The sequence below is a fragment of the Onychomys torridus genome, chromosome 2, assembly GCF_903995425.1.
Source record: "Onychomys torridus chromosome 2, mOncTor1.1, whole genome shotgun sequence".
NCBI lineage: Eukaryota > Metazoa > Chordata > Mammalia > Rodentia > Cricetidae > Onychomys > Onychomys torridus.
In genome coordinates this window covers 143,736,530-143,751,006 of record NC_050444.1, presented here as the reverse complement: position 1 = coordinate 143,751,006, position 14,477 = coordinate 143,736,530, and the positions used below count along the sequence as shown (strand labels likewise).

At 50.4% G+C, this 14,477-nt stretch overlaps 1 protein-coding gene across 1 annotated transcript in view; it reads right to left on the bottom strand.

Moving 5' to 3' along the window:
• Nucleotides 1–1,444: 1,444 nt before the first annotated feature.
• Pef1 (penta-EF-hand domain containing 1) overlaps nucleotides 1,445–14,477 on the bottom strand; it is an 18,992-nt gene continuing 5,959 nt past the window's right edge. The window contains exons 2-5 of the mRNA XM_036177369.1: nucleotides 8,117–8,390; nucleotides 4,320–4,475; nucleotides 3,715–3,858; nucleotides 1,445–2,292 (exon numbers count right to left, since the gene is read on the bottom strand). Of these exons, the coding sequence (XP_036033262.1) occupies nucleotides 2,063–2,292; nucleotides 3,715–3,858; nucleotides 4,320–4,475; nucleotides 8,117–8,390 (804 nt within the window). The 3' untranslated portion in view covers nucleotides 1,445–2,062. The remainder of the gene's footprint in view (nucleotides 2,293–3,714; nucleotides 3,859–4,319; nucleotides 4,476–8,116; nucleotides 8,391–14,477) is intronic.

Here is a 14,477-nt window from a genome sequence, read left to right as displayed (position 1 = left end):
AATCCGAATCAAGTGTGAAGGCGGGTCTGGAGGGGCAGTGTGCCTGGGATGAGGCACAAGGGCTGGATCCTCCAGGTCTTAAGCTCTCAGCGCCCCCTCCCAGTATAAGGTAGATTGTTGTTGGCACCATTGTAAAGATGGGTTTGGGGGCTAGACATGTGGCTGGGTGGTAGGGTACTTGTCTAACATGGGAGGCCCTGGGTTCCATCCCGGCACCACATAAGAAAACAAAGATGCCTTCCAATGGACACATGGCTCAGCAGGAGCAGAGACGACAGCAGCTTCCTGTAGGGCACACCCTACCTTACTCTGCTGGTGGAAGCCAGCCAGCATGGGGGTGGGGTGGGGTGGGGGCCTTAGACTTCTGCCTGGGGAGCTCTGATGCACTCAAGCATACTCTGGGGAAGTAGCCAAGATGCCAAGGGGAGTAATGCTCAGTGAGGGACACCTGACCGGCCCAGGGCTACTGGTCTATGAGGAAGTTGGGCTGGGGGTGGGCTGGAGGAGATGAGGTGGTAGGCTCAACTGTCCAGAAGAATGGCATGCAGGAAGGAGGGGGTTGTGCTCTGGCCAGTCCAAGAGAAAACTAGGGCCAGTGGATGGTGTTTCCGAAGCAGAAGGTAGGAACTGCTACCAGTCGAAAGATAAAACAAGCAACCTGGAAAGTCTCTGTTCCCCTTTTCTTTTGGTTACCAGAGGTTGGAAAATAGGGGAGGGAATCTTGGGATCCAGAAGTGGATGGGGCTGGCCTTTAGGATCTGGACTCTTGATTCTAGGCCTGCACAGCCACTGCAGCCCAGAGGAGCTGAACTGGCCGAGCCTGACAGGCCCCCTGGCCTTTATGACCTGGAAAATGCCACAGCCACCCTCCACCCCCACCCTGCAGGGAGGACAGCCCTGCTGAAGGCCTCTGAGCCTCTAGCTCTTATCTCCACCTCCCAAAGCCAAAGGATAATCACACCATCATCTGTGATAAGGCCCCCTAGCAAACCAGAATGTCTGGTGTCTTCAGCTTTTGATTGAAATTCTGTCAGCTCATTACAGGCACAGTGCAGCCTGGGTATCACGCTGATCTTGAAATGCAACTGGCAGGTACTGGTGTCTGTGCTTAATAAAAGTGTGTGGGGGGAGTTATGACTTCATAAACGGAGTTTGTCTGAGAGATAAAACTCAGGCCTAAGATAATAAAAAGAGCACACTGTGAGAAGTCTGGGGTGGCAGCTTCCAGCCCAGAATGGCAACCCTAAAACTTTAAGAAACAGTCAGCCTTTGGGCAGATCCCAGGCATAGAGGAACCTGGCCAGGCCCCCAGGTCCCCCTGGCAAGTAAGATGATCAGCAGGTCTGCCCAGGCCCCAGCACTGTTGCTTTTGCCTGGCTTGGTAAGCAGTGGATTCTTCCACACTCAAACAAGTGAATGAACGGATGAACACACAAGAGAGCAGTCACGGCGGAAAACATGGGACTTTATTGAATTTACAGTTTCCTGGACTTTTGGCCCCACATGGAGAAAAAAAAAAAAAAAAAGCAAATGAAAAACATTGGCAGTAAGATGTGACAACTGTCCCCTGGGGACTGAAGCTGAGTGGAACATGGCAGGCCAGTGAGGGGTCCAAGTTGGAGAGGGCAGGAACCTCATCAGATGTGGCCAAAATGGCAGACTGTCCAAGCTTCTTGAGCTGGCAAAGCCTCAGGTAAACTAATGCTAACACACAGGGATTGTAGGAGTTGGGGAACCCTGGCACTGGTCCCAGCAAATCTCCCTCAGTTCAGTCTGATTTCACGTTGCAGAAACTGGGCTCATCTGACCTGGTGGCCTCGGTGAGGGATGACAGGAGTAGCAGCTGAGGGACACTTAGTACTGGCATCAGGGAGTAGAGGACAGACTGCCAGAGGCCAGGGCAGTGGACCAGACACTGACTCCCCTGCCATCACTAGCACCCCCTCCTCCAAGGCTGCCATTCCACAGCCAGGGTATTCAACCTCGGTCCTCCCTAGGCCAGGCTTTGCCAGGAGAGGAGGAAAGGAAGAGAGGCCACATCTACTCCCGCTGGGTAGGCTGGTCACAGCATCCGAGAGGCTGTCATGGTGACGAAGTCCTCAAAGCTGAGCCGGATGTGGCCCTGTACGGCGGTATCCTTCTCCCGGAAGGCCTCGGTCAACACCTGCAGCTGGGTGCACACCTTGATGAAACAGTCAAGCTGCATGGCGGGAGTGGCAGAGCGTGGGCAGTAGCGGGAAACCAGGAGCTGGGTGAACTGAGGGCTCAGGTTGTAGCCCATCTGGGACAGAGCTGGAGAGAGGGGCACAGGAGCAGAGGCCTGCTGTGAGCACATCACTACTGAGCCGCACTGGAGTGCAGCAGAGCAGGGGACCTGGGGGCCTCAGCTCAGAAGCATGAGGAGGACGGAGAAGTCCTGTGGACCCAGTCAGATGTCAGGAGCACAGGAGGTCTCTTTGGACACCCCACCCCCCATCTCTTCACTGTCAAGGTTCATGAGATCCCGAGAGGCCAGTGGTCTCCCTGTGACCATCTCAGAAGGAAGTGTGAGCCACTAACCACACTGGAGAGACAGATGTCACAGAGAGCAGCACAGCACGAAGGTCCCAACTGTCCTGGAGGCAGGCAGTTCTTGGTCCCCTTCCATAGCCTCTCTAGCCCCTCACTGCCACTCAGGCAGGGTGATACTTAACCTGTGTTTCTAATAAGGATTAAAGGCAGTCATGGAGGCCCTTGGCACAGTGTCCCCCACACAGTATCCTGCTTTAAATAAAAGTCCTATCCCCACATGAGGCCATAGCCTGCATGCCATTTCCTACCTCCACTGAGAGGCCTCTGCCTTTCCTGTATTCCTTGCCTGCCCAGGAGCAATCTCAACTCTCTGCTCTGTGAGCCCTTGGGTTTTGTCACTCATAAAAGGGAGCCCAGTGGGGATCCTTCACCCGTCTGTGTGGGATGGCCAACAGGATCCAGCCCTGGGAAGATGAATCTCAGGAACCTACAGCAATGCCTAATCCAGTGCCTAGGGCATGGCGAACACTCATTAAGTGCGAATCTTGCTGCTGCTATCAACCTCACCAACATCAGTGAAGGAAGCTGCCAAAGCAGTGTTCAGTCCTGATCACCTTCCCTTCTAGCAGGGGCAGACATGGCATGCTCACCCCCACTCTCAGACCTTCGTCTGAATGAGACACATGGCTGGACAAAGGACCCGGACTCTCTGGCTGCCTTTTCCCCTCTGAGGTGATGAAACTTCTCACTGGGTTCTCCGAGCCACATCAGCCACCTGTCCTAGTAACCTACTGGCCTGAGCCCAGGCTGTAGGCTTGACCTATGGAGTCGGGTTAGAGGCAGATGTGGAGCTGGGCCCCAGGTCCTCGTACCCAGTCACAACTCTGAGGGCCACCTCTGGCCAAGCCCAGAAGCAGGGCTCTTTGCACGGTGCATGCAGGGACAGTAAGAAGGAACCACACTGCTCTCCCAGTCCCCAGCTCTCTGATGCCAAAGGGGCTGTCCCATTCAGTCCTGTTACCGGGAGCCCAGCACTGATTCCAGACTACTCAGTGTTGCCTGACTCTGGGGTCTTGGCTCAAAGCCCCAGCCTGGGTGCAGACCAGGTGGAATGAGGGGCATAGGTAGGCACTCAGGATGTATTTTAAGGCACGAAAAGGAGTCTAGGTGTGCCACGCCCACCGTGCCCACCATGGCCCTTACCTTGCTGCAGCTCTGCAGAGCTGATGGACCCAGAGCGGTCCCGGTCATACTGCTGGAAGAGGTTCTTCCACTGCTGGAGGAATTTCCATAGGGCTGAGAAGCCCATGACATCGATGCGGCCAGACTTGGTCTTGTCAAACATGTCTGAGTGGGAGGAGGGAAGAGGCGGAGGAAGGCTTTAAGACTGGGGGCCAGGGACCCCTGAGGCAGCCAGCCCTTCTCCCAGGCTGAAACAAATGCCTATGCCTGAGACAAAGCACCAACTGCAGTACTAGCTCTTCCCATGGCCACTCTGGGTCTTCCTGCCCCATCCAGATTCTGCGGGGCTGGTGGCTTAGCTCCAAGACTTGGGTCCATGCTGACCCCTTTCCTGCAGGTTCTTAACAGGGGAGGGAATGCCTGGCTGCAGAATGGGAAACTGGACCAGCCCGAAACCTAGCAACCTAGAACTTGACAACGATCCATGGTAAAGGAGATTGCATCTTGAAGCCCGTTTCCTCCCTGGCTAGAGTTCTCCTCAGACTGACTACGTGCCCACTTCCGTCACCCATCAGGTGGCTTGGAACCAGCTCAAGTCTGCATACTCTTGGAAGGGTGGTACTCACTTATCATCATGAGGCATGTCTCATCATTGAACGAGGACCAGTTGGAGTTGACTAGGGCCTGCTTCAGCTCCTTGAGGGAGATATAGCCACTGTGATCGGCATCCACTGACTGGAACCAGGAGTAGGCCTCAGGATCCACATTGGGGGGGACACCACCTGGAGGAAGGGGTGTGAACCATGGTAGTCAGACCCAGGCCGAAGAACTTCCAGGAGCCATTCTGGGCACCTCCCTGGCCACAGGCTTTCTTTTCTGTCCTAGTTATCATGAACTGCCACCTTGACACAGCCTGGAGTCATCTGAGAAAGGAGTCCAACTGAAGGATGGGATCGCCCAGATCACACTGGCCTGTGGGGGATTGTCTTGACTGTTAACGGATGTAGGAGGGTCCAATCTGTGGATGGTACCATTGCTTGGGTAGGGGGTCCCTGGTTGTTTACAAAAACTAAGTAAGTATAAGTCTGCAAAGGAGCCAACAAATAGTGTTTCTCCATGGTTTCCACTTCCGAGTTCCTGTCCTGACTTCTCAGTGTTGGGCTACAACCTATAAGCTGAAATAAACCCTTTCCTGCCCTAAATTCCCCTTGATCAGTGTTTTACCACAGCAACAGAAAGCAAACTAGAACACCTACCCACCAAGCCTCCACCAAGCCACACCTTCTCCGAGGGAGGCTTGCACATCACTTCCCAAGGGCTGGCAGTTATTCCTACAGCAGAGTCCTGCAAAACTGTGTGCAGTGTGCCTATAACTTCTCTATGATTTTACCTTTCCCACGCCTCCAGTACAGCGAGAACGCTCTGTAAATGGCATGAGGGATGGACCAACAAGGCGGAGAAGCAGAGTCATCTATCTGGCCTAGTGAAGCAGGGTTAACTGGGCACAAAAGGGGCTTCTGCACACACGAAGGCATCAGAAACAGACATGGGCAGCACGGAGGGCAGACCCAGAGGTGTGGCCTAGGAAATAGGCTTGCCTGACTGAAGGTCCAGTGTAGGAGAGCCAGGCAGGCTTGCCCACCTTCAAACGCACTGGTTAGTGTTTACTGTCAACTTGGCACAAACTCAGCTGAGGACTGCTCAGATCAGAGCTCTAAGACACAGGTCAGTGGGGGAAACGAAGACACTCCATGTGACCTCAAAATAGCGACAGCACACTGCAGACTTTACTGGCCTGAGAGGCAGTGCCTCCAAAGCCTGTAGGTTGGCCTCTGAGGGTCCAGGAAGACACGCCCTCCATTCAGGGTCTGAGAATCAGCTTTTGCAGTGGAGAGTACAGACAGAAACTGTTCTGTCTAGATAAGCTGTTTTTTAAACTGCAGGGAGGGAGAGAAGCCAGACTCCTGCTTCTGAGACCTAGGGCTCCTGGGCTAACTCTCTGGAACTCCAAGGGCTGCAGGTTTCTTGAAGTCTTGGGCCCATTTTATGGCCCTGGTTTGGGGGTGGGGGATTTCCATTAAGATTGGTTTGTGGGACAGTCTTATTGGTGGTTGACAGAGAAGCCCACTGTGGGCAGTACCATTCCTAGGCAGGTGGGCCTGAGCTGAAGAGAGAAACCAGCTGAGCATGAACCCGGGAGTGAGCAAGAGATCAGACAGCAAGGGCTCCACCTTGGTTCTGCTTTCAGCTTCCTGCCTTGGTTTCCCTCGATGACAGACCATGACCTGCAAGCCACACAAACCCTTTCTTCCTCCAACCTGCTTTTGGTCACGGTGTTCTTCACTACAGAAACCAAACTAGAACACACAGGGTCACTGGGGAGGGAGGAAGTTTCTGTGACAGGTGTGTGCCTGTGTGCTTCACACAGAAGAATTCAGCTTTAGATTCAAAGTAGCTCTGGATTTCAGTCCTGACTGGTTTTTACCAGTTGTGCTACTTCAGGTGAAATAAGTAACTCTTTTGAATTCCAACTTCCATATTTATAAATGGAATCACTTCCAAGGGTGGTTGGAACGATTATGTGAAACAATAGCAAAATAAAGTCCTCAGCAAAGGCTGGGATGGGGTGGTGGGAGACATTTTCAGAGAAGGGGTATTTCAGCTGTTTTTGAAGGAATGAGGAACTGTGGGGGAGGAGAATGCATCAGAGGCTCAGGATGCATTCACAGCACTCTGAGCAATCTCTGCTGGATGGAAGGCAAGGGCTGATGGCAAATGCAAAGCCAGAGGCCCTTTGGGATCTTTCCGCAAACAGAGGAGAACCTCCAATAGTCAGATCTGTCACCTACAGTAGTAGGACTTGAACTTGGAGGTGGGACTTCCCAGGACTAAGGCAAGTGCCACATAGATCAGGATGCATGCAGTCCCGCTCCCAGGGTTGCTAGCCACTCTGGCGAGGAAGCAACGCAGCCAAATGCAGGATGCCACAGAGGGAGGCTAGGCATGTGAGGCACGTCCCTCCTTCCCTCCTCTGCCCTAGAGACTCCTGCTACTCTCAGGTCCTGGGGAACAGGGCTCAGTGTCAGGCTCCTTCCCCTGCAGACTTTCTATGAGCTCAGACACAAGGTCTTAGAGGACATGGAAATCCACCGCAGAGCTGAGCCGGAAGCCAACAGCCAGATGCCTGGGTTCTGAGAGGATCAATACCACTGGCTGGCTGTGCTCAGAACCCCAGAGGTTTGGGCATCTTCCCCAGGGCCACCTGCCTGGGTACATCCATTCAGATGCTGCTTGCTTCCTAAGCATAGCATTCCCTAGAGGCCCTTCTCATGGGCCAAAGCAGTTCCTGGCTGCCTAGCTGGTGCTTGGGCTCCTGCGAACAGCCACTTGTGAAGGAGCTAACTGAAGGGAGGCCAGGAAACGCAGGACTGGCACCACTTTCCCCAGCCCCGGCTCTTCAATCTCTGCCCTCCTTGTCTTGTCCAGCGCCTCCTCTCCAGGCTGTTCTCTCTTCCCCTTCTCTTCCACCCTTGTTTGCCATAGCCACCATCATTAAACGCCAATATTCTTCTGCGCTATAACAAGTCTCTCACAGTGCTGTCCATTAAGCCCAGAGGCTGTACCCAGTATTAAGCTGCAGCGTCACATTTAATCTGGATGAGTCAGCCTGTGAGGTAGTGACACTGTCCCTATCTTACAGAGGTGGACACTGAGGCATAAAGAAGCAGTCTGGGCAGGTCAGTAAGTGTCTGATCTCAAAAGCTTTCACCAGTGACAGTGAAAAGCTTTTCTTTCCACAGATGTTGGTCAGTCACTCTCCTACAGGAATGGAGGTTCTTTTCCTGCGGACTACCACATTGCTGTCTCCAATTACCGGCTGATCTCCCTTTCCAATACAAGCACGGTACACCCTCTCCCACTGCCTGGTAGCTCTAGGAGCTCCCTATGAGAGGAGCATCATCTCCTGCTGGGGTCAGGCTGGACAACAGGATGTGCTTCAGCCAAAATACCATGAGTAGATGAGACATCAGTACTTCAGAGAGGAACCTGAAGAGCTACCGCCCAGCCTGGCTAGCTTCTTACTCTTTCTCTCCACCCTAAGGACAACATGCCCCCAAAGGGGATGCTCCTTCAGCACTGAACCCAGAATGAAAAGACACATGGAGCAGAAACTCAGCTGCCAACCTGCAGTTGCTGACACACGAGCAAGAGCGAGCAAGCAACAGAAATGCATGCGTGTTGTAAGCCAAGAGGACTTGGAGAATGTTGGCCCATTCTACCAGTCTAGGCAAAGCAGGAAGCAAGGGGCTACAGTGCCGGAGACCAGGGTAGGTGCACATCTTCAGGAAGAAGATAGGACATGGATAGCTTAGACCAGGTCAGAGGTCCTAGATTGGGTTCCAGAGCTGAAGGTTCTACTTACCCTGTCCATAAGGTCCAGGATGCTGGGCACCATAGGAACTTGGAGGTGGCTGACCATAGGGGCCCCCTGGAGGTACACCACCATATGGTCCAGTTGGAGCTCCAGAGGGGAGTCCCCCAGCATTGGGGTATCCATAGGGCCCTCCAGGGGCAGGACCTCCATAACCACCACCAGGGGGGAGTCCACTGCCATACTGGCCCCCACCATGGGGAGGTCCAGGGTAGTAGCCACCCGGGGGTGCTCCAGGTGCCTGTCCTGCAGCTTCTGGGCAACTCTGCAGGAAGAAGAGGCATGAGCAGGTGAGGAAGGAAGGCACAGCACTGGACAGCTACAGAGCATCTGCCCTGTCACTCTGATGACTGATACCACAGATGAGGGTGGACTTCCAGCTCTGCTCAGGTGGCCTTGAGGCTTCTAGGGAAGCTACCAGTTACCCAAGGTCACACAGAGTCCAGGCTGCAATCTTGTCCTCCAGACTCCTCTCTCCTGCACATCAAGGGCCCTACAAGGCCTTGGGGTCATGTCTGGCTAGCAGCTTTATCCCTAGCTTCCAGTGGACAATGGATGCTCAGTAAATTCTTGTATTATATAATAGGCAAATAAGCCCAGTGGAATGCTCACCCATCGGGACCTCCACCTCCACCTGCAGAATTCACAGCACAAGGACAGTCTTTGCCATAAAGCCCTGTCCCTCATCAGCCCCCAGGGGTGTAGCCACAGCATGGACCCTCCACAGCAGCTCTTCCTTACCTATACTAGCTGATGATGCACAAATATTCCCTACTCCTCATTAGGCAGGTGGGGAGCTTATCCCCAGGGCATTAGGGACAAAGCCCAAACACCCCAGTTCAGGTTGTCACCCACTAATGCACTAAGGAAGGAAAATGAAGTAACTTCCTTCTGGAGTAGTTTGACCAAGAGCCAGCCCAAATATGAATTCTCCATTCCTCTCCCTCTGCCTGGCCCTAATGAAGAACAGTTAGTACGTTACACATAGGATGTGTACTTGTTGGAGAAAAGCCCTGTAATGGAACCCTATAGAGTAAAGGAGGGATTGGAAGGAGTTTTGTCCCAAAAATCAAGCAAAAAGCTATTTGCCATTCTTCTGAGGTTTGCCAAAGGAAGTTGGAATTATTTTGAGATCTAGAAGGCTAAAGAAAATATAGGACCAGGTGGTGGTGGCACACTCCTTTAATCCCAGCACTTGGTAGGCAGAGGCAGGTGGATCTCTGTGAGTTTGAGGCCAGCCTGGTTTACAGAGCGAGATCCAGGAAAGGTGCCAAAACTACACAGAGAAACCCTGTCTCAAAAAACAAAAACAAACAAACAAAAAATCAGGGTCGCTGGGCAGTGGTGACATATCTTTAATCCCAGCACTTGGGAGGCAGAGGCAGGCAGGTCTCTTGAGTTTGAGGCCAGCCTGGTCTACAGAGTGAGTTCTAGGACAGCCAGAGCTGTTACACAGAGAAACCCTGTCTTGAAAAACCAAACCAAACAACAATAACAAAAAGAAAAAACCAGGGTTGGACAGCTCTGGTTCAGTCCCGGTGAGTAGGAGTCACTGTGGGTTTGGAATTAAGACAAACAAGCAAACAAAGTTTAGGTATATTGGGAAGAAAGAACCACTGTGGAGTGGCTGAAAAGGGAGGGAACGGCTGCTTCGAGGCAGAGAGGAGTGTTCATACAGAGGGGTAAATCTACACTGTCCTCACTCAAGGGCTCAAGCCACTCGCTGGAATTGTTGTAATGCAAAAGGAATTAACGGGGGAGATGAGTTCAAGACCTTAAGAGGGGCAAAAAGATGGGGAAGCCACTTTGGGAATTCCCAAGGAAGGGCAAAGCAAAGTGATATTGCCCAAGAGCTAATGAAAGGGATTGAACATTATTTTTTCGGGAACACACCATTGTAATCGATGAGGTTTAATGGAAGAAGGATGGACAATCTGTAAGACAGATATGTGGAACACCTAGCAGGACTCTGCTGGAGCAAGCTGTAAGTGAAAAAGTCTAAATCTTTAAAACAGACACACACGTTAGCAGAAGAGGCTAATAGGATGTCATCCCTATAGTGAAATACGTATCTGGACATTTTTGTTCAGCAGAGTGTATTGTCCTTTTAGCAGTAGGTACTATATACCCACCACTGGCAGCCAGAGAAGTACTTTCCATTGGAAGTGAGATACAGGTGCCTGCTTATTGACAGGAGGTGCTGAAAAGGCCATTCTTGATCATCAGGGTGTAATGAGATAGTAAAAAAGCAATGTTTTACATCAATACTATAACATAGTAGTTTTGAGGGCCCACGGTAGGAGAGGGAACTGCAGGCTAGATGAGCATTAAGGGCATGGAGATCTTGTAGTTTTGGGGAATTTGGATTTTTGGGAATACAGGAGATAGGTAATAGCACTGAGCAATGGGTTCTATATGGTCTGGCTAAAGTTGTTCTTAGATTAGCTGACATAGTTTCCCTCCATTAGTTGGCCACTGACCTCCCCAATCGGGGGTCTTTGATCCAAGAATGTTTGGGTAGGTGTTTCTCATGGCCCTGAGGGAAAGGATATTCAGAAGTTGTCACAAGCCCACTGAGACAGGGGGTCTCTATCCCAGGGGAGAAAGATAAGGGTAAAACAAAGAGGTGCAAAGGTCAGTTGAGTTTGGAAAACTGCACAGAAGGTTTCTGTTCTTACAAAGGAGGGGATTACTTTAGTCACTCCTGAATGTCTGAAACTGGGGACTCAGTGGGCCCATTAGAAAGCCAGGATTATTGCACTATAATGTAGACACCAGCTGCTGTGTCTCCAATGCCCTTCATGGGAATCAGGTTGACAAAAACACCAACTGAGTCCAGTGTGCTCTGTGGAATCAAGTTCTTGCCTGGCCCATTATCAGGGTCTCTGGGGTTGGATAAGGATTAATAATCAACCTTGTCAATTGAGTTAGAGCTGGCAAACAAAACTTTTATACTCCAGTCTGATATACCTAAAACCAAGTCAAAACATTCACTGGAAGGGGTTCCCACACATCTGTGGGAGCCTCTTCACCTCTCCTAATACATCTAATTTTATATCCTTAATTACAGATACATCTAGTAAAGAATTACCTTTAGTTATCAAACCTCTTAATGTCTTAGGTTTGGGATGGAGCTGGGTGGCATGCGGCAGAGGCACAAGGTGTGGGATCTGTGGTTCCAGGCTGCGTTCCTGCAGAGGCAGCAAGGGCCAGGGCCTGGGACCACAGACAGGCCCCAAAGGGGGTTTGCTGGTACCATCCATCCACCCTTGGCACTCATTCTTGTGTCCCCCAAACTGGACTGCCTTCACTTCAGCTCTAGATGGACACTGATTGGCCCAGTGAAACCGTCATTACATTGTATTTTAGAAAGGTTTACTGAAGTCTATTAGTAAGTTTTGTTCACACTGTTTTGAAATGGCCTCTCTTCCCACACTGGAAATACAGAGGGCCACAAGGCTGCTGCTGGAATCTGAGCCTTCAGTTCCTCTGTGCCAATGATCTGGTGGGCTGTTACTGATCAGCATGGTATGAAAAGGACTAGCAACTACAGATGAAGGTGCTTCTGCAATCAGAATTTGCATTTTCTGAGCTAATGAAAGGTAAGGTGGTAGCAGCTTCTTTATTATTATCTGTCTTTCCACAGCTTGCTGTGCCGACAATCAACAAAGTCCACAAGGGGCTCTGCAGACTTTTGTCTGATGGTGGAAAGGGACCCTGAGGGAGTATTAGGATCAGCAATTTTGGTCCCAGCCCTTGTAGTAGCTGAGGCTGGCAAGCTGCTGAGCCCCAGCTTCAGAGTTTCCTTGTCTGATTAATTGATCTTAAGTAACGTTTATGGGGGCTGCTGCCGTTGGTTGTGATCAGCATGGACAGGCATTTGTCCATCCATTCTGGGGGCCACAGACTATATTGATTTTATGAGGGTTTGTCATTCAAAAGGTATCATTTCATATGCATTTGCAATAACATTATTATTCCTCTAGTAAAATGGTTTGAACCTCATTCTTTGTGACATACTTTGTGAGATCTTAGTATATGGCGAGTGGAGCCCTTCTCGGGCAGGGTCTGGTTCTACTTCTCTAATGACTGGAAATGCAGCCACTGATTCTCCTGCTTCTTTAAGGCCAATTTATGGAGGTGAATAATTAAATTTTTTTATTTATTGATTGATTGATTGAGATAAGTTTTCCCTGTGTAATCCTGGGGCTGTCCTAGATCTCACTCTGTAGACCAGGCTGGCCTTGAACTCAGAGATCCATCTGTCTCTGCCTCCTGAGTACTGGGATTAAAGGCATGCAGCAGCACTGCCAAGATCTGGTGTGGATAATTTATTATATTACCCGTTGGCAGAGGACTAGGCAGAGGAGGTGCATGAGATTCAGTAGGAGACATTCCCGGGAGATCCATTTTCCTTTTGGAAAGGCTGTAGGCTCAACTAACCTGGTTAAAGGACTAAATGTTTTAGTTGAACTGGCTGTATAGAGCCATGCAGCAGGTCAGCAGTTCTTTTCCTGAATCAAGTGTCCTATGGTTAGGATACCAGAGACAATATCTTTGTCTTAATGACACTTTAGCTCCAATCCCAAAGCTTTCAATGCTCTGCACAAGTGTGCTTCAGGAGACAGGGAGTTCCCCATAGTAAGGGCAATTTGAGAGCCAAGATGAGACGTTAGAGGCAACAGCTTTTGGGAAAGCCTGCCTGCTGCTTGAGACACATTGAGAAGTAGAGGCAAATGAGCCTGATAGAGAGAAAAGAAGAGAAGTGTAAGCCTGAGTGTGTATGTGTCCCCTGCTCCTGGGAGCTGCTTACCAAGAGCCAATCTGAGATGTCCTGATATCCCTCTTTCCGGGACCTCTCCACCCTGCAGGCGGACAGGGAAGGAGCTTTGGCGGAGATTCTTGTTGCTCTGTGTCCTTTCTGGTGACCAAGATGTCCTAAATTAAAAATCCCTTTCTCCTAGGGCTCTTTAGATGCTCATGTGAGTTCAGATCAATCAATCATTCCTCACCAAAATTTTATCAATAACATAATAAAGAGCACAGTATGTGGCACACACACACCTTTAATCCCAGCAACCAGGAGCCAGAGGCAGATGGGATCTCTATAAGTTCGAAGCCAGCCAGGTCTACAGAGAGTATTCCAGGACAGCCAGGGCTATATAGAAAAGCCTTGTCTCAAAACAAACAAACACAACACAACAACAATAATAACAGAACACACAATCAGGAATGAAAGCCAAGCCGCTCCTATTGGAGTCATTTGACAGGAGCTGGCCCACATGTGATTTCTCTGCTTCCCCGTGTCTGCTGTTGGACTCTAACCAAGGTCTTTGCTCTGTTTTTCAAACAGCATGGAAAAATGGCACAGGACAGGCATGAACGACACTTGCTTTCTTTTTTGAGGGGGAGGAGGGGTTCAAGACACAGTTTCTCTGTGTAGCCTTGGCTATCCTGGAACTCATTCTGTAGACCAGGCTGGCCCCAAACTCAGGGATTCACCGGCCTCTTCGTCTCAACAGCTTGGGATTAAAGTCGTGTGCCACCACATGGCTCTTAAGGGACAATTTCCTACAGAGATCTTTAGCAGAAGAAGTTACTTCACTGACCCAGAACAGCATTCAAAACCTCACACAGGTGTTGGCTGCTTTCAGTAAAACACACACACACACACACACACACACACACACACACACACACACACACACACACACACACACAAACACACACATACACATATTCTGAGTCAGGGCATGGAAAAGTATATAACTTAAGAGTAAAACAGCTCTGCGTTTACCATGGGTTGTAAAAGCTGACTGCATAGGGAATCCAAGGCAAGTAAGGTTGGTTGCATTGCTCTCTTAAAGGCAGGTTAAGCTTGCATAGACAGAGTACACGGTAGGACAGCAGATCGAGTAGTCTTCACTGGTCTCAAGGCATATTAACTTCGCTGCTAGGTCTGGGAAAAGTTTAGTCTCTTCAAATGAAAGAGGTATTTTCAAAAATGTATCACCACACTAACTGAATTAATGACTCACCCTCACTAAGCCTCGGGATCCTGCCTCACACTGCCTGCTATATGAATGACATCAGGCTTGTCACACAAAGCCTGATGGAACAAGAACTTGATATACAGTAACTATTAGTGACGTGTCCCTCTACAGAGGAGGAAACTTGAGTTCAGTCAGGTCCAGAAGTTAGGTCTCCTGAAGACCAAGACTTTAGTAACACTCCTGTCTTGTCCACCTCTGTTCACTATGAGTCAGGGGCTCTGGAGGCTCAGAGTGTTCCATTTCCCATCCCTACATGGGTTTGGCTAACACAGACCAAACAAACATATGTATTTTTTTTT